Here is a 20741-nt window from a genome sequence, read left to right as displayed (position 1 = left end):
TTTTGTATTTAGAATAATAAATGTGTTTGTTTTTAAAAAAATATTGGAGTGTCAAACCTCAGGATCTCTCGTATCTCGTGATCTTTCTTCCTCATTTCTTTACCCTATTCTTCCCCCATCCTCCTCTTTCAGGTCATAGGCATTAGCCAACTGCGTAGTATACACCTGCTCTCATTCTGACACACACTTGGCACCGCCCCCTCTGCCCTGATTGGCTGTTTACATGGATCATGAATTGTGGTTGGACAGCAGCTGGGGTGCTTCAGTCAGGTCAGCTGTAGTCTGCCGCCTCTGGGTCCTCGTGAACTCGCAGAGGAAATGGAAATTTCCATGCTGACTAGATAAGACAGACATGCTTCAGCTACTGCAGGAAGGATCTGTGGCTCTGTAATACTTTCTGTTGGCTTCCTCCACAGTGTGTCCAGTCTTTCTGTCGCTCTCATTTCCTTATTTTCCATGGTTTTCATGTCTCTCTTCAATGGCATCTCTCTCTTGCTCTCTGACGTGGTTTTATTGAGGCGAGGAATCCTTATTTAAATATGGCTTATTGATTAAATGGGTTGAAGCCTGTGTTAGTTGAGGTGAGGGATCTGCAGTAGTGCTGTTGCTATGCAACAGGTTAGACTCGCTGCACTGCAATGATGGTTTTGGACTGCTCTGGTTTTAGTAAGCTATGATTAAGTTACATAAATATTCACAATTTAAGTTTAGCAGAGCTTTCCTGTAAGTTTTATTTACCACATTGCATGCTTGATTTAATGATAATTCACAGTAATATTATGAAATATTATTATTTATTACAATTCAAGTAACTAATCTATTTTTTTATGTGATGACAGCTGATTTTTCAACAGACATTTCAGGTGTCATATGATCTTTAAAAAAAATCTAAATATGCTAATTTTGGTGCTGAAGTAACTGCACCAAATATTTTTTGTTGAAATCATGTTATTTAATTTTTTTGGTCAACATTCTTTTATGAACATTTCATATAAGGCAATTGAAATAGAAACCGTCTTTACGATTTTATATATTATAATTACCATTATTTTTTCATTATTAAATTGACCATTCAGAGACATTGCAAAAACATCTGTTTGTTGTCGTTGTAATTGTACCTTTTTTTCGTTTCTGATGAGCAGACATTCTAAAAATGTCTTGGGGGAAATGCACACATATACTGTATAATATAGACATCTTGGCGACATTTTTGTGCTATCAGTGATCATGACATGATTCTGGATCATTTGAAATGCTGGTAATCAGTTGATATCTGCATTTTTGTTTCTTTAAGCTTTTTTCTTTTACTTTTGCTTTCATAATTTGCTCACCCCCTAAAAATGTCTTGTGATCACAAGCTTGCATAAGCAAGCTTTATATACTGTCTCTGAGTGTTTTAAGAACTGATAAAGCAAACCAATCCATAGGGAGATGATTGCTGCTAACCTTTTTCTCCAATGTCAGTGATCCATAAAATCCAACTGGCAATAATGTCAGTAAATCAATATAGCGGCTAATGTTAGTGCATTATCCTGATCCTCGTCGTTTAGAGGCTTTGAGTTACGGGTTTTCACCTGAGATTCACAAGATTCTCCTGAGAACTTGAGATTCTCAGAGTATTTGTAGGCTGTAGTAGACTGTCAGTAGAATGGTAGGTATTAGGGTTCAGGCTAGTAGAATAAGTTGACTTGTAGTTGCTAAGTTACTTATAGTCAGTAGAATGTCTGTCCAACAAAATAAAGTGCAGATATTAAGCAGACAGTCTACTAATACTCTATTGACAGTTAGTTGACATACAGCTGCAAAGTTACTTATAGTTAGTAGAATGTCTAAAGTGGACTATCGAAATAAAGTGTTACTGATTTATTCATTAATATTTGAGTATAACAATAAAAAATGTAATGCACATTACTTTTCAGTTTAATACATTTACTTAAACATTTTTTTAAACTACTGAATTAAAATTCTCTCTTCTCTATAACTTAGTCACTTGCATGGGAACAGACCAAAAGTAGCAAAACGCATTACTTTCCATTTAAAAAGATAAATAGTTTAGGGAGTAACACAATATTACGTGTTACTTTTAAAAGTAACTTTCCCCAACACTGATAATGAATGTCTTTGGTATGTTTTTTCCTCTGCATGTTATGGTTGGACTTTGAATTTAAACAGCGTCAGAGAATGACACAGAAGAGAGGTAATTGTTGAATAAAGTCTTTAAATTTGTGTTGTTTTTGCACACAAAAAGTATTCTCGTTGCTGCTTAAAATTAAGGTTAAACCGATGTCTTTACTACCTTTCTGGGCCTTGAAAGTTGCAATGACGTTGCAGTCTATGGGGTGCAAAGCTCTCGGATTTCATCAAAAATATATTAATTTGTGTTCCGAAGATGAACGAAGGTCTTAGGGGGTTGCAACTACATGAGGGCGAGTAATTAATGATACACATTAATTTTTTTTGGGTGAACTAGCCCTTTAAGTAATGTTCTGGGTAGTGGTCGACCGATATATTGCCATGGCCGATATATCGGCCGATATTTGGCATTTTTTAAATATCGGCATTGGCCGATACGTTTTTCTGATTGGCCGATGTGTTGGAACACATCGATGTGGTCCGTCCGTGTGAAGTGAGTGAATGCGAACAGAAGATCAGCTTCACAGAAGATGCGATCGAAAAACGTTTAAATCCTTAATTTTATATATAAATTTATATAATTTTAAATATGCTGTGCTATATTCAATTGCCCACTGTGTCATATTAATATCGTTTTCACTGAGTGCTGTATGTAAAATTAGCTTTACCTTGTCTTTATTTGAAAATTAAAAATTTCCTTGCATTTCAAGTGGCCAATCGGCCATCAAAAAAACAATATCGGTCGACCACTAGTTCTGGGTTCAATACAAGTTAAACCATATTGCACATTTTTAAATTAATAGTTTCGTAGGTGTATTATCTTCTGGTGTACTACTTTCTTGTCAACAGAGCTATACGGGTAGTTGCGTCATCGCTTTTTACATATATTGAATCTATTGTCTTTACCAGCTTTACAGATTCGTTATAACTTTACACAGACAATATCAGTAAGTGATTCTAAAATGTATCTTGGCTTGTTATCTTATGGTTCATGTGATGCCTGACAGGCCGCTGCCCACAGCTGGACTTTGAATTAGGAATTCTGTTTTTATTGGCAAGCAGCCGTATCAGTGTGTAAGTGTGTATCATTGTTTAGCTGTTCATGAACTGACTGGTAATCTGTATTTCTGATAATAGGGCGGCATTTCTTTGTGTTCTGTGTGAATCTTGGATTATTTTCTCAGTTTCGAGAACGTCTTATGTATCTTCTTTTCTTTCCAGTTACCTTTGGACATTTCTTGTGAACTGTGGTTTTGTCGTCTTTTCACTGCTCTCATTTGAAATCATCCACACGCACTTTAAAAGAAACATGAGGGGCGGTTAGCTCACAAATAACTTCGAAAAGGTATGATTTCTCTTACGTAAGGCTGTGTTATAACCATGCCCAGACTTGAGAAGGAATGTGTACACAGTGGTTTTCTGCACAGGTGGGTAGTGTCTTTTTTTTGTACAGGCCGGGCTTGAGAATAGCCCAAGCTGTTGTGCTGTATTGGGTTGGGCTTTCTGCTGTGATGTCATCGCACCATAGGCAAAGCATCAGCATGAACAAAAGAGCGGGTGTGGACATCTCTCTACACTGAACAATGTGATCAGATGACACCTGATCACACAGCCCTGTGCAGAGATTGTGGTCTTGCGAGAGATCAAAGGTCATGACCTTTGAGCAGAGGGCACTGATGTCATCAGGAAGTCAGCTGACTGGGCATGGGACCGCAGCCGTGCCTTTATTTGGCTTCTTTGTTTGCTGTGTACAAGGGACAGGAGGGAAATCTTCTGTTGTATTTTCTCTCTAGTCTTCTGGCCTGTGCATTGTAAAATGATGTTACATAAGGTGCTTAGAATGAAGAATAATACTGTTTTTCATATACAAACGATCACATTGGACTTTTGCAGACCTGTACATATCTTTAAATATAAGATTAGGCCTATTATTTCTCAAAGAAATGTGGAATATTCATTTTTTCTATTCACAATATTGTTTACATATATATATTTTCAGCAAAATATAATTAGTATTTATTTTTTACTCTATTTAACTGTTGTGGTTTATAATTTTCATTATCATAGATGTTTTTTTTGTCTGGGCAAAATCATCTAATTTTAGCTTTCTCACACTACCCAAACCTCCGTGTGACCTTTCAGTCCGAGGGTCAATGGCCTGTTGCACACGTATTTCTATCTGCATTTTGAAACCGAGCTGCAAGAACAAAAGCCTTGCAATCTGTTTTTATTACATATCAGCTGTCGTGTGTAAATGTTTCTGCTGTTCGCTTGAATGACCGGATAAGCTATTGTTTGACAATCTGGAGAAGAATGGCTCCCACACAACCCTCCCCAATCCCCCCCCCCCCCCCAATTTTCATGAATGCAGGCCAGGCCTTAAGTGTTTGTTTTGGTGTTACGTAGAGCTGGGCTGGCACTGTCAGAGCTCATTTCATTTAACCAATGGGCCAAATGCTTTCATAATCTAATTTTTATCTTTGTGTCTGTTTTCTCTCTGCAGTCGGGCCGTATAGATAAGGCCTACCCTACAGTATGTGGCCACACTGGCCCTGTTCTGGACATTGATTGGTGCCCTCACAATGACCAGGTCATCGCTAGTGGATCTGAAGACTGCACCGTGATGGTATGTCACCCTTTCTCTCTTCACTTCCACACATTCACTGTCATCATTTAACTAACACAAACGCTAGGTATACTGTGAGAAATGTGTTATAAATTTGCTTATGTAATGAGAGGGTGTATGGGTATGTATTTTTTCTTTTTCATTAAAGTATGTGGGAAATTGTTAAGCAAACAGTAGCTCAGGTAGGTCAAAAACACATGATGAGGAACGTTGGTATAATAAAATATAGACAATCACAGACATTCGCATTTAGACTAGATTCGATTTCTCAGAGGACCGCCGAGTTTGCCGAAAAACACTAGGAAATTTGCCCTGGAATTTTTACTGAGGTCAAATGAGAGAAAAAACAGACATGGAAGATTTGTGTGGGATTGAAATCGTAAAGTACGTAGGTGAAACACGAATTTCTCTAACATTTCTGAAAAATAAAACAAACTGATCACAAGCTTTTGAATGGTATTGTATGGATACATTTAAATTTAATTCTGTAATCAATGCATTGATATGTATCATTCTGACAATTAACAAATCACATTGCATTGAATTCAACTCTAGGTAAACTGCTGCAGTCATTTTAAAACTTGTTTATTGATGGGTGGATTTGACCATTTCTAGATAAATTTGCTTAAAATAGCCAGCATCACATCTCACCCCACCCATTGAGTCCATGTGTGGCTGGCAAAGTTTGCCCCATGACTCATGCGAACTGCAGTAGATCGGATCACAGCATAACTGAAGGCTAGCTCCTCTAGACTGTTTTAGATTAGTTTAAGCCCAGCCTGAAGTTATTGAATCATGCTACCATTTTATAGTTCTGAGGTCAGTCTGGCTGGCTCTGGGTCTATTTATCAAACTACTAGCCCTTATTTGGCCAGAGTGAAGAAAAAACAGCAACTCCAGTGCTTGTGCACATGTAATGAGTGTGCAAGTGTTGAGTTTATAAGGACACTGTCTCTCATCCGCTCTCTTGGGGAATACTGAGGCCTGGAAGTTGGTGATGATTCCTGCTGTTTTGCTCTGTCCTATTTTCCTAGATTCATAACATTGGAAATATATTGATTAGGGCTGGGCATTGACACAAATTTCATAATTCAATTCACAAGCTTTCGATTCAATATCGATTGATTGTGGCGTATCAGTACATGGCATTTTCCTTAAAGGGATACTCCACCAGTTTTTCTTATTAAACTATGTTATTCCCTTAACTAAGACGAGTTGATACATACCTCTCTCGTCTCATTTCGTGCACTATATCGCTCTGTATTGCCGCAAAACTATGTTAGCACTTAGCTTAGCCCATGCATTAAATATGGGCCAAGCAGAGAAGCGACCAAACACTTCCACGTTTTCCCTATGTAAACACAGTTACTCGAGTAGTGTAACTTGACCTGGGCTGGTGACACAAAATAAACCGTTGCGCTTTTCTAAGCGTTTAAAATTGATGACTATATTGTATGGCGGAATACCATAACAAGTGCTTTTGAGCACTTCGACTTGGCGCAATAATATCTTCACTCGTGAAAAGTACTCTTACCGGCTCCCGCTTCCTCTCGTTGTATTGACGGAAATGTCAGAGGGAGAGGAAGCGGGAGCCGGTAAGAGGACTTTTCACGAGTGAAGATATTATTGCGCCAAGTCGAAGTGCTCAAAAGCACTTGTTATGGTATTCCGCCATACAATATAGTCATCAATTTTAAACGCTTAGAAAAGCGCAACGGTTTATTTTGTGTCACCAGCCCAGGTCAAGTTACACTACTCGAGTAACTGTGTTTACATAGGGAAAACTTGGAAGTGTTTGGTCGCTTCTCTGCTTGGCCCATATTTAGTGCATGGGCTAAGCTAAGTGCTAACATAGTTTTGCGGCAATACAGAGCGATATAGTGCACGCACTGAGACGAGAGAGGTATGTATCAACTCGTCTTATTAAACTATGTTATTCCCTTAACTAAGAAAAACTGGTGGAGTATCCCTTTAAGGAAAAAACTCTCTCAATGTTGTAAACCATACAGGGAACATAATTTGAAAGGTGAGACTTTTTCATATCAGAAGTAACAAGGCAAAAAGCTTATTGAGATTTGTTGGATTGGAGGCACGGTACAAAGTTTTGTTCATTCAATTGAGAACAGCATAAACAAAGATAGATGTGATTCTGAGAAATTAAGAGAAATCAATATGTATATTTTTTTTTTTACCCAGCCCTAATATTTAGGTATAGACATGCTGGATGGTTATTTTATTAGTGACTGTTTTTAGGGGACGACAATGTTGATGGTAATAATGATAATTTATCATTTAGCACACATAATTTAGCAGTCTCTCCTGTCTATTTAATGGAATGATTTAAAAAAAATGTGCATGGATATATTATTATCTATTCTTTAATAAATACTGCAATATTCCAGAAACAAATAATAGACTATTTTGATTTCATGTCGACATCCAGTCTATTACACAGTTAAAAGGTCGATATACAGAAATATTTAAATGTAAAATGTTGCAGTTTTTTTTCTAATCATCATAAAATGTTTAAGATGGCTGTTTAATAAATGCTGAGAATAAGCAATATGTAGAGGGAGATAAAAAGGATGTTAAAGAGAGAGGCTTCAAAATCGCATATTACTATTTCTGTCATAATAAAGTTAAAAGGTCATTATACTTTTTAATCCTTGTTCAAATTGATAAAAGACTGCTGGACTCCTTTATTTGCCCTCTGCTGCCATCTTCAGACAAATTAATGTAATTGTAGAAGTTATACAAAATGGCTTAATCAAATTTTGGATCATAATGGAATTCATTTTAACAACTACGTTTGATTTGGTGTTATTTTAGTGTTATTTTTATACTATTTGGTATTTATGAATATTTTTAAATTTTCAGTTTCAATTTTTTTTTATATATATTTCTGTTCAGCTATTTTTGTTTAAGTTATTTAGTACTTCAACTTAAACCTTTATTTCAGTTAGTTGCCAAGGCAGTATTTCTAATTTTCATTTAAATTTACAATCTAATATTTGTATAAAAAAAATTTTTCAGCTTCATTTCAATAACCTAAAGCTATTTTGCAATAGTTTTATTAACGATAACTGGTTTGATTTACTTCACTGTCAAGTATCTTTGCATTTGTGAGATGTTAGATAAAAATGTGAACACATTTTTCTTTGTTTGTTCTCAGGTGTGGCAGATCCCAGAGAATGGTTTGGTGACCTCCATGTCCGAGCCAGTGGTGGTGCTGGAGGGTCATTCTAAAAGAGTGGGAATCATTACCTGGCATCCAACCGCTCGCAACATCCTCCTCAGTGCAGGTGAGAAGCGTCACCTGATCCAGCAAGGAAAAGCAAACTCTATTGATAGAAACTGTAACAGAGGAGACGGGGATTAATGGGGAAAAAGAGAGAAGAGTGGTTAAGGAAGTTATGCGCCTCATGTTTATCTGTTTAATGTACTGTATGTATACATTAATGTACTGAATACAGTTTAGTATCAAAACCACGCCTCTTTCAAAACACAGTATCGCTTAAAGGTCGGGGAGGCAATTTTAAGAGAGGCTAGCAAACTTTAAAAGTATAAGATCACACAAAGCCATGTCTTCAAAGCCACGCCTCCTTCAAAACACATGAACTCGCACTGCAGGGAGCAAACAAAAACGTCATGAGAGATGGCGTTAACCTCATGTCTCAAAGCACATAACATTACAGTAATAATGAACATGAACAACTTAGAGCACTGACCTGTATCACTTGACTGCTTCAGATTCATTTTGGCGTTGATAGTGTTGCCATTGAAACGCATACATTTGAGTCACGAACTGTTCCGAGTATAACGTCACGGGTTTCCATCTCTTCCAAATTACAGTAGTTATGGTGTTACGCATTATAAGCTCGGACTGAATACAATGATTGGACGAACATTTTAGGGTTCTACACCTTCCACAGATTATATACATGCATAAAAATACGTGTAACAGGGGTGTGAATTGTCACCGGTATCACGATTTAATTCGATTACGATTATCATTTCAACGATTCGATATCACAATGCATTGTAATATTACTGCACTTGGCTACATTTTCGTCAATGAATACAAGCAGTCAGATATATGAACTCCCTTTTTATTTTATCTGCTCCAAGCACACTTCCTGAATGTAGTCAAACAAAACTCAAGTCTGAACGTCTATGGTCTGAATACAGCAGACGACAGGTGCACTAATAAACACTAGTTAATACTAAACACGCATGAAACTGTCAAGTATTGTAGGCTACTTAAGTTACAATAATGCTCTCACACATGGTCACACACTGTAAATAAAAAAAAAGTGGGTGCAAATAGCCCCCGTCATTTTATGCTAGCGAGGCAAGCGTGTATGCCAAGACTTGCATCAGAGAAACATCTGTAGGCTATAACGGCTATAATCGATTATGGTCTACTACTGCATCGACTGCATACAATCGTCAACGTCCGGCGTCCGCATCGCGATGCATTGTAGAAACTTTGCTATCAGGATGTGAAGAAGAGACTTTCAACCAGCATAACAAAACATGTTTCTGGAACAAATCACCTACCCTGCCTTTAAATGAAAAAAAAAAAACAATCCAGCTGCTTTCTAATAAATACATTCTTCAGCATTGAAACATGATTATTTCCCCAATCGCATGATTTTTCTCCCTTGTTTGTCTGCAGGCTGTGATAATGTGATTTTTATCTGGAATGTGGGCACGGGAGAGTCCATGATCACCCTGGAGGATATGCACCCTGACATCATCTTCAGTGCCTGCTGGAACCGCAATGGCAGTCTCATCTGCACTGCCTGCAAGGACAAGAAAATCCGTGTCATCGACCCGCGCAAGGAGGAGATCATTGCGGTAAGTGGATATTCACTTTTCTGAAGTGAATGGGCAGATAAAAGTTTGATTATAAAAGTTTTGGAATTACATGGACTGAAAGGTTTTTCTGGCGTCAGTTTCACTGGCTGCTCACATTCTTTCAAACCTGAGCAGTGTTGTAATGTATTATGGTGTGTCTCGCTGACAGGAGAAGGACAAGGCCCATGAGGGTGCCAGGCCCATGAGAGCTATTTTCCTGTCTGACGGAAAAGTGTTCACCACTGGTTTTAGCCGCATGAGCGAGAGACAGCTCGCCCTCTGGGATCCGGTAAGTTGCCATGGAAACCCCAGACAATTTTCAATCTAATACCTGTTCATAAATAAACACAGACAAATGCACTTCAGACTGGCTGGAATACACTACACAAATTTTAACATCTAAACAGGCAACATACACTTGCCGACTTTGTAAATGGTTACAGAGAAAAACTGGACATCATACACTAAGCGACTGAGGATCTCAAGTCATCACAAACTAAACAAACTCGCACAGAAACGCGTGGCTTTTTGCTAGGAGACGCGTGACCGATTAAAACAATATATGTTCAAAAACCTGCTCAAAATATCAAACATGTTTGATATCCTCGGACTGTATGGAATCAAACTTTGAAGCTTAAAAAAAATCAGAGTGTGTAATCATCATACACCTCAGGATTTTCTGTGAAATCTGTCAACTCAAATCTGCAGACTGGCTCTGACTTTCGGCTACAACATGTCCAGACTATAAATAAGGGCAGCAATCTGTGCAAAAGTCTATTCCAGTGTATTCCACCCTTAACTTATTCCGATCATGCTTTCCGAACAAAGAAAATTAATTTTAGTTGCAGTTCCTGACACAAGTGACATATAATGTTCCTTTTTAATGTAATTATAGACTATAAATGGTCTCTGTTTGCCTTTCAGGACAATATTGAGGAGGCGATCTCTGTCCATGAGATGGACACCAGTAATGGAGTCCTCCTGCCCTTCTATGATCCCGATACTAATGTGGTCTACCTGTGTGGAAAGGTAAACACAGCACATACAGTACTGTTTAAAAGTTTGAGGAATGTAAGATCTTTATTTTTCAACAGAAATTCTTTTGTTCAGCAAGGATGCATTAAATTGATCAAAAGTGACAACATAGACATTTATAATGTTGCAAGGGATTTTGGTTTCAAATAAATGCTGTAATTTTCAACTTTCTGTTCATCAAAGAATCCTGGAAAAATATCACAGTTTCAACAAAAATATGAATTGTCACAACTGTTTTCAACATTGATAATAATAAGAAGAAATGTTTATTGAGCAACACATTAGCATATTAGAATGATTTCTGAAGGATCATGTGACACTGAAGACTGGAGTAATGATGCTGAAAATTCAGCTTTGTCATCACATTAATGCATTTAATTTTAAAATATATTAAAATAGAAAATTATTTTAAATTGGAATGTTATATAGATAGATATAGATAGATGTTTAATATTATTTTTTGATATTTTCTGTCCAATTTTGGTGGTAATTTCAATAAAAGTGTGGTGGTTTTATTAAATTGGCTTGTATTTTTTTTAAAATTCAGATTCAATAAAATTATTGAAATTAATTTAAAAATCTAATATTAATACAATTATCCCCTAAAAAAACTAATTTAAACTAAGAAGTTAATAGTAAAAAATAAAAATGTAAAAGTCAGTTTTGGTTTTCAGCCAAGTGCATCCAGAATTTTTGGTTTCGGTCCAGAATTTTCATTTCGGTGCATTCCTAGTTTTTAGTCTCTGACTGAGGATTTGTTTCTAATAGGGTGACAGCAGTATCCGTTACTTTGAGATTACGGATGAAGCTCCCTTTGTCCATTACCTCAGCACCTTTACCACTAAGGAGCCTCAGAGGGGCATGGGATACATGCCCAAGAGAGGGCTGGACGTCAACAAGTGTGAGATCGCAAGGTAAAGCAACAAAAATGATCACACAAGCTAATATTATAACCATATAAGATTTTCACATTGCATTTGTTTTACTGATATATTGCTGTAAATAAAAAATAATGTGCCCCATTTTACTTTTTCGAATATTGTTAATATTAAGTTTTGAAGATGCACAACAAAAAGAGGTTGTTGTCTCCTAAAAGAAAGAATCGATTCTAAACCGCTGATATGAGTCATCAGTAATTCCAGTCTCACTTCCCGTTACAAACTTGTGTAACAATGTAACAAATGTGCATTATGCCAGACTGAAATTCAGATGATAATAGGTATTTTGTTTCAAACATTCGCTAGTAGTTGTAGACCAATCACAACAGACTGGGGCATCTAACCATTCAGATTGAATCTTTGAACAAACTGTTTTATGACTCTTTGAGAAATGAGGTGGTGTGCAATGTGTGTTATGAGAAAATTAAAGTGTTTATTGACCTTGGGTGCATGTAAACCTGTTGTAGGAGACCTCCAAACCAAAATTATGAACCTTTAAAATAGGGGCATTTTGATTATTAATGATAATGACAAATTGAGAGGAAAATCAGCTTAAATGCCATAATGTCTTGATGTGATGCAAAATGAACAAAAGAAAACCTTATATTATCTTGAATTCTTTTTTGTTTTAGGAGGAAATAGGGCCTGAATGTTTCTTTATTAGATCCTTATTAGATTTTTATTTTTTACATCTTTTTGGATTGGAACGGCTGACCCAATCCACCCAAAAGAGGGCAGCACTAGACCTGGATAACAAAGGCCTTCTGGATCCTTAAGATTAAGATTTATAAGATTTAGGGGGAGTGATTGATGTATAGAGGTTCAGGTTTAGTGGTATCTAATGCTCTTAATTGAATGGTGTGTTATTTTTGTCTCACTCTTTTATCTGTTATGTTTTTACTTGCCAAATGAGTCTTGCACTAACATCTGCTACCCTTTTGAACGTGTTATAACAGACTTGTGTGATTGTGTGTTCTCAGGTTTTACAAACTGCATGAGAGAAAGTGTGAGCCTATCATCATGACCGTGCCAAGAAAAGTGAGCCTTTTGATTTGTTTTACTATTTTGTTTTTAAGAGTACAGCAACACTGCCAATGCTAAACTACAACCTCCTCCTGTTTTGACACCCGTTTTCACACTGGGTTTGATTTTAGTACCACTCCACCACTGCAAGTCTTCCTTCACATGTTATCATTTTGCTTTAAACCGCAGTATGTTTGCACCATCAGCATGTACTACCTTGGCTGTGTCCAAAATCGCCTCTTTTACCCTTAAATAGGGAACAATTTGAAGGGACATTTGCAGTGGTGTCCGAAACCATAGTGGACGTTATCAAGTGCACTCATTCAATCCCATAATGCATCACAATAACAAGTGTACAATGAATGTACACTCAACGGCTAGAGAATACCCATAATGCACTGTGAGGGTTGTGCTGAATGAATTCCTGTGTCTCGCCAGAAGATGGCGCCCGTAGCTGAATCCATCCAATCCATTTTCCAAACCGCTGTTCCAATGTGGGTACAGCGTAATATTACATAGGACATTGGTGCATTCTGTCCAAATTCACTAACTGTTTTCATGTACTCCTTCAACTGGACTATATTAGTGGACTAATGTAGGAAGTGGTGAATGAGGGTGTAGAGAGCGATTTCGAACACAGCTCATGAGTTATGATGACAGCGGTTTACCACTTGCACCTAGGCAACAATGCTGGAGGAATCAGTGTCAAAAATAGAAAGCGTTGTTCACTTCACCTTTTTTGTTGATGGTTGAGTCCCTTTGCTTTTAATAAGGATTCAACAATAAGAAGGACCCGCTGGGCCAACATGAGTTTTGGACCAGTGTTGTCATACAATAAATCATTTCGCAATGTATTTTAATAATCACTGGAAATAATTTTTATGATTTACATTGTGTAAAAAAAATTATACATATATGACTGTTTTCCATTTTAAAGGTGCAATGTGTAAAAATTGAGTATCTATTAACAGAAATGCAATATGACATCCATAACTATGTGTTCAGTGGTGTATAAAGAACTTACTTAATAAACCGTAATGTTTTATTACCTTAGAATGAGGCATTTATATCTATATAGGCGCGGGAATCCCCTTCTATGAAGGTCGACATATTGTGACGTCATGTTTCTACCGTAGCCGACAGCGAACAAACAGCGTTACAGAGCGCGTTTCGTCACAACCTTGAAAGAGAAGCAGCAGAAAGCTAGAAGCTAGCCATAAACACCGTGAGTAGTGACTTTTCCCTTGTCAGTGGTGTAAAATATGTAGTTGGATTGTTTCATGTAACTTAATTCTTCTCCCTCGCTGTGTTATGGCTTTGCTATGTGGGGATAAATGTGCTGGTTACGTTCGTGAGACAGCTGATTAGTACTCTTGTCATTGACCGTAAAACAGTTACAGGAATCACCAACCCGTCGATCTTGGAAGCATTTTATGTCGATCGAGTTTCCAAAATCAGAGAAAAAAAGCCTATTGTGTGTAGTAAATGGTGTCTAGGGGATGCGGAGGCGCGCGCGCTGTTACAATCACGTCATTTTTGCCGCACGCACCTTTGGGCTCATGCGGACGCGTCGAGTTTAAACAAGGCTTAACACTTTAACCAGCTCAGCCACAGTAACAGCTCATATTAGCCATCTAAACTTTTACTACCCTGTTAGAAAAAATGTATAGTTGCATAGTTTCATGTGGTTCTTCTCCCTCGCTGTATTATGGGTTTGCTATGTGGGGAGAAATGTGCTGGTTACGTTCGTGAAACAATCAACTAATTACTATTATTATATTACGTATTAAGACCCTTGATCCTCACCGTACTATGGCTTTGTAAACTTTATCCATGATGTGGTTTATAATGGACTGTGGTACAGAAACTTGGTTTACTCTGGCTATTCTCTGCTGTCTCAGACGACGATGTTTGTCCCGTTTGAGGCACGGTAGCTTCTTCGAAAGGGAGGGGTGAGCGGTGCGCTGAGCCCTTAGTGTAAACTCGCAACCCGAACCGCTAGATGTCGCTAAAAGTCACACACTGCACCTTTAATATTTTACTAAATAATTTATTCCGCTGATGGAAAAGCTGAATTTTCAGCAGCCATTAATCCTTTGATAAATAGAAAGTTAATGAACAACATTTATTTGCTGCTTAAAAGTATTAAATTTGCACACACAAATAACATTCTTACTGACCCCAGACTTTTGAATGGTGGTCTATATATTGCATGACATGTTTTTTCAAAAAATCTAAAAAAGTACATGGCCAATATTTTCAGTGCCCTACCTAAGATTGATCAAGAGCCATAAATTCAGAAAACAGCTTTCACACCAAGCAAGCAACTGAGCTTCGTATCTGCATCCCAGTTGTTTATATTCCAATAGATTGCATGATTCATATCCTGCATATCCTAACATCTAATAACACTCTTCCTTCCATCAGTCGGACTTGTTCCAGGATGACCTTTACCCTGACACGGCAGGTCCAGAGGCCGCCCTGGAGGCCGAGGATTGGTTTGAAGGGAAGAATGGAGACCCTATCCCGATATCCCTGAAACATGGATACGTCCCTGGCAAGAACCGCGATCTCAAAGTGGTCAAGAAGAACATCTTGGACAACAAGATGAGCAAGAATACAGAGAATACCGCCCCTGCCATCAAGACTGCCACCTCCACGCCATCTATCGTGAGTTTGACTCATTTACTGATTTACTTATTCCTGTTCAGTTTATCATCCACTAGCATTTTTTCCTCTGTATTTCCCTCTCACACTTCCTATTCTCTGCACTAAATTCATTGAAAAATATATAATAAATGCAATTTCTTTAGTTGGACTGTAATTTGCACTGTGCTGCAGTTGTGACCTACATGCAGTTGTAAATTATTGTATTGTTCAAGGCCAACTTCTCTTTTTGGCTTGTATATAGTGTTTTTATAGTTTTAAGGATGTTCTACAGCAGAACCAACCCCCAACCAAATGCCTGTTTAACCACATGACAGCATCACCACATGTGTGTCCTGCCCTCTAAACCCAGCTCTCTGTGCTCAGGGCTGTAATCATAGGAGCCAGTGCGCTGCCCTATAAACTCACCAATGTTAGCTGCTATTCGTCACACCTAATGATTATCCTACAATCTGACTACATATGCGTTTTAATTATTTGCTTATGGCAGCGTTGCTATTGTTAAATATTAAAAATAGTATTTGTTAATTGAAATAAAGCTGAATAGAAATATGTAAAAAATATATATAAAAATGACAATCACATAACAAAATCACAAAAAATGCTCAAATTAAAATGACAAAAGGGAAAATATCAAATTAAATGCTAATTCAAAATGTTAAACGGGCCATAAGATCCTTTTATAATGTTTTCCTTTTCCTTTAGTGTGTAATGTATCTGTTTATGCTTGTATAAGATCTGCAGAGTTACATAGTCTCCCACAAAGGCATTTATTTTATCTAATGGAGAACACTGATCCCGACCTGCCTAAAACGCCTCGAAAGAAGTTCAGATATTACTTCCTCAAACGTCCACGTGACAATTTGAAATATTAGTTGGTTCCGATCAATCGGCTTGATCATCTGCATTTTCAGAATCCGACTTGGGATCAAACTGATATGGTAAAACTGAAGAGAATATTATTAACTGTTTATATAAATGCTTTAGAAGCCTTGGAAGCTGAAGCTTGCGATTATGGTAAGAGCTTGAGGTATCTGGCCAATCACAACGCACTGGGTCAGCTGGCTGATTAGAGCGCTATTAGCTTATCCGAAAGACGGGGCTATGCAGAAATCAGTGCATTTCAGTCAGACTGGGAATAGAGAAGCTGCAATAATTTACAGTATGTAAAAAATTATGTGGTTTTTGAGCATTAAAGCATGGTACCCTAATCAGTTTCAGCCAAGAATCAAAATAATGAATATGACCCCTTGGATATATCCAATAATGGTAAATTATTATATATACGAAAATAACACCGGGTTCCCAAGGGTCCTTGAAATCCTTCAAAGTTTGTGAATCTGAAAAAAAAAATTCAAGGCCCTGGAAAGTTTTTGAAAATAAACCTACATGGATACAGGTCTTTGGAAGTGCTTGAATTTATTTTGTGCAACAGGTTTTCTGGAAACAAATTCCATATTATTCCCTCCGGTCTGCTAATGTGTTATTTCGCCAACACTTCGTGGCCTATGCACACTAGCTTGCTTGATTTACGTTAGTTGCGTGCATTTACGCGTTACGTTAAGTGTTTCCCGTGTGAGGTACTGCCATGATGTTCACGCGCACACAAAACTACTACAGTGGTTCCTCAACGTTTGTTGTTGGACACAATAAATTTGTCCCCTCATTAAGTCCTTGAATTTGAGGGTATTGGACCTGGAAAGTCCTTGAAAGATCCTTGAATTTTGAAGTTGTGTGGGAACCCTGATAACGGGATATGCCATTGATTTGTTTGTGATATTCCAATAATTCACGAAAAACAATGAACAACTAAACTGTTTAGCTATTTTAGTCGTGTTTAGCTGTTTAACTGAATTTTTATTTTTTTATTTTTTTAATAAACTGATGGTGAATTCAAAATAAGTTTATATGGCAGCTGAGTTCAAGCTTAAGTGATTTTAATAAGAACTTATTTTAGATACCAGAATTGGAAAACTTGGGTGGTTGTCATTGTGGTACCCATTTGTTATTAAAGTCATAACTCATAAACACTGCCCTGCCAAAAAAAAGTTTCCTCCTGAAATTTAATTGAGCAAATAGGCAAGGATTGGATAATTCCTGCCGTGATTAATGTTTCAGCTGGCAACATTTCACAATGTTTCAGAAGGGTCAAATGATTGGCCTGCACCAAGCAAATTAAACAACTAAGTCCAATTTGAGTCATTTCAAAAATCTCCTAAGAAATGTCCTGTGTGTTGTTAAAACCTGGAAGGATAGTGGTGAACCATCACAGCGGAAAAAATGTGGTCAGAAAACAATCTTGAATGATCACTTAAAAGTTTGATGAAGTCAAATCATAGAAAATCGACAGTAGAACTCACAGCTATGTTTAATAGTGAAGGTAAGAGCACTCTACATACACCATGTAATGAGAACCTTAAGAGATTGTGAATGAACAGCTGTGTGGCCTCAAGAAAGCCACTTGTTAGTGAGGCTAATTGGGGGGAAAAAGGCTTCAGTTTGCTAGAAAGCATAAATATTGGACTCTGGAGGAATGAGGTCATGTGGTCTCAGTCCAGATTTACCCTGTTCCATTGTGATGGGCACATCAGGGTAAGAAGATAGGCAAATGAAGTGATGCACCCATCATGCTTAGTCCATACTGTACAAGCACCTGGTTCACCTGGTCAGGCCTAGGTTCAGTAGCACTGTGTGGCTCTAAAATGAATATAGTGGATGACCAGGCTTTCCCATCAATGAATTGGAAGGAGCATGGGACATCATTTTCCCACATGGAGTACCGGTCTTCACCCCGTTGAGAATCTTTGGAATGTGCTGGAGAAGACTTTACGCTGCCGTTCGCCTCTGCCATCCTCAAAACAAGATCTCAGTGAAAATATATTACAACTCTGGACTGAAATAAAAGTTGAGACATTGCAAAGGTTTATCGAAACAATGCCATGGTGAATACACGCTGTAATCAAAGTTAAGTGTGATCCAACGAAATATTAGTGTGGCCGTTTTTTGTGGCAGGGCAGTGTATATTGGCACAAAACAATATGGTTTTATAATTAATATTTTAATTAATTTTATTCTGAGACTTGTTCTTAACATTTTGTCTTTCACTTTTTTTCTTCCTCAACAGAAAAGTGAAGCTAAGCTGGACGAGGTTTTGAAAGAAATGAAATCTCTCAGAGAGCTTGTCAGCAGTCAGGAAAAAAGAATTGCCAAACTTGAGGAGCAGTTGTCTAAAATGGACATCTAAAGGGACCCTGTAATCCCCTCCCCTTATATTCAGGATATCCCATTGGCCAGGTGGGCGGGACCCGTCACTGCCAATCATCATGACAGTGTTCCGTCTGAAGCCTGCCTTGCAAAGACTCCAACTAACATTCCAAGAGGATCAATTATTCCTTTTGCATTCCCAAAAACCTGTTTACACCTCATAGCCATTTGGAAAACTACAAACGCTATTTCAAAATTTGACCCGTTTAGCTTTTACTTCAAATCTCACTCCAATTCTTTCTGCAATGGCTGTGTTTTATCTGGTGTTCTTGAATGGTCTTAAGTTTTTGTTTTGTTTTTCTTATTAAAAATTGTGACTAAGAAAATTGCATTATAAAGCAGTTACATAAACTTGATGAGCTCAAAGTTTGAAGTAGCCATCAGTATTGCAGTTCCTCTCTCGCCCTTCTGAGTTGCCAAATTTATAGAGGAGTTATTCACCTCCCTGACACATTTGACTAGCTTTTCATTTTGTACTTATAAGGGACAAAGCAATATGCTAGTAATGCAAGGAGGGGAAATCATTGGAACCATTTGTCAATGTTATAGGTGTCTTTCTAAAGAATAAAAAAAATAAAGATTTTAATCAACCTGGCGAACATGTAAAGTTGAAAAAGTTTACAAAAAATTACTGGAAAACAATTCAGGTGCTCTAAAATATTCCACTAAAGATGTTTCTTTGTTATTCAGGTACCCATGTATGTATTGAGATAGTAATTAGGAAAATAATCTAAATAATTCTGGTTCTGGTGGTTGCTATGAACACAGTTATTGTGTACACTTCTCACAACTCCAAACGCTTTCTTGATGGCAGCAGTTGCTCATCATAATGGTAAATGCAAGCAAAACACGAGGATATAAGCTCAGAACAGCATTCGCTTTAGCAGCAAAACTTGTTCATTGCTTTACCGGCTTGATAGCTTTTACTCTGACTTTGTTCCAGTCAGACATTGTTCAGGTCTAAGAAAAACTGTTAGGTTTGCTTTGCTTTCTAATTAATTCCTTCAAATCTCATCTTGAGTTGTGTCTTCCATACCATCTCAGAAACCAAACTTTCAATTCAACAGCTTTGTCTGTACATATTTTTGCTGTGCATTATAGACCGTGACTACCAGCAAAATAATGAGTCATGACTGACTTCCTTTTCCTAATGTCATCTTGCGACACGCTGTGACTACAGTGCTCTCCTAGCCAAGCAGAACCAATTCTCTCAAGGGGCGTTCCCGTCTAGATGATCCTTTTACGGCTGAATTATCTGTGCCACAAGATTGAGGTGATGACAACTGGATTTTTTGTTTTTTTGTTTTTTTGGTTACGTATTTTTTCATGCCAAGAGAGGAAACTGTGATTCTGTTGATCAGATTGCTTCGGCTACATCCTACGTCAGAATGTTCTCTTGTGGTTTTCATGTTGACACTTCGACATATCTCATTTCTGTTTGCATCACTGCCTAGTGCCTCTTTCATAGGTTCTGAAAAGTACCGTTCCTCCTCCACATGCTTTTTAGTCTAAAATAGCCTCCACCTCACCTCAGAACCAACCCGACCTACAAGTACTTCATTTCAAACGAGTCTTCAGATCTCACAACAACTCAATACCTCTGTCATTTGCTTTTGCTCTCTCTTTTGGGTGAGGTTTTAAAGTGAAGGGTTTGAAAACGTAGGGACCGTGTGGGTACGGAATGTGCCAAGCTTGATCAATTTCAGGATGTGTAATGGATCCATATTGAGTGTTTAAGTGGCCTCAGGAGGCATCTGTGATGCACCCTCGAGTGTGTGGTTTCTAAGGAGTGAATGAATAAAGTGAAAAGGGATTTAGGTAGGTTGAAAAAAAAAAGAATGCAGGGAGAAGGCTGGATGGTAGTGATTGATTTCAATGCTTTGTAAATAAATGGTTTTAGTTTTCCTTCTCTTTTTTTTCTTTGGCTGTAGGAAGATGTTTGTCCATCATTTGGAGTTTGATGATTTTAAGGAAATTCCCCATTTTTCCCCATCCTTATGCACACTGTGAGCCTTTTATGTGTCCAATGATACAAATCGAAAGGAAGGATATCTAGAAATTCAATTCTGTGCTCTTCCATTTTTGTTCATTCATCTGCTTCAAGTATAAAGAGTCTTACTGATTACCAGGAAAAAATAAAATAAAATAAACAGAAATTTTGGCATTTGTCTGTCTCATTTTTTTCTCCAAGTATA

The 20741-nt window shown here is 37.6% G+C and overlaps 1 protein-coding gene across 5 annotated transcripts in view; it reads left to right on the top strand.

Annotated features, from left to right (window-relative positions):
• Nucleotides 1-20702, top strand: part of coro1ca (coronin, actin binding protein, 1Ca) — a 59132-nt gene extending 38430 nt beyond the window's left edge. For all 5 annotated transcript variants that reach the window (XM_077241392.1, XM_077241395.1, XM_077241393.1 and 2 more), the window contains 9 exons: nucleotides 4637-4759; nucleotides 7932-8061; nucleotides 9438-9619; nucleotides 9789-9908; nucleotides 10544-10648; nucleotides 11423-11568; nucleotides 12573-12630; nucleotides 15043-15285; nucleotides 18407-20702. In XM_077241392.1, coding sequence (XP_077097507.1) covers nucleotides 4637-4759; nucleotides 7932-8061; nucleotides 9438-9619; nucleotides 9789-9908; nucleotides 10544-10648; nucleotides 11423-11568; nucleotides 12573-12630; nucleotides 15043-15285; nucleotides 18407-18526 — 1227 coding nt within the window. In that variant the 3' untranslated portion in view covers nucleotides 18527-20702. The remainder of the gene's footprint in view (nucleotides 1-4636; nucleotides 4760-7931; nucleotides 8062-9437; nucleotides 9620-9788; nucleotides 9909-10543; nucleotides 10649-11422; nucleotides 11569-12572; nucleotides 12631-15042; nucleotides 15286-18406) is intronic.
• The last annotated feature ends 39 nt before the right edge of the window (nucleotides 20703-20741 follow it).

This window comes from Siphateles boraxobius, unplaced genomic scaffold (assembly GCF_051911475.1).
Source record: "Siphateles boraxobius isolate OS27281-9 unplaced genomic scaffold, OSU_SipBor_1 24, whole genome shotgun sequence".
Classification (NCBI taxonomy): Eukaryota; Metazoa; Chordata; class Actinopteri; order Cypriniformes; family Leuciscidae; genus Siphateles; species Siphateles boraxobius.
The sequence above is the reverse complement of the archived record's forward strand: the minus strand, read 5'-3'. Positions and strand labels throughout refer to the sequence as shown.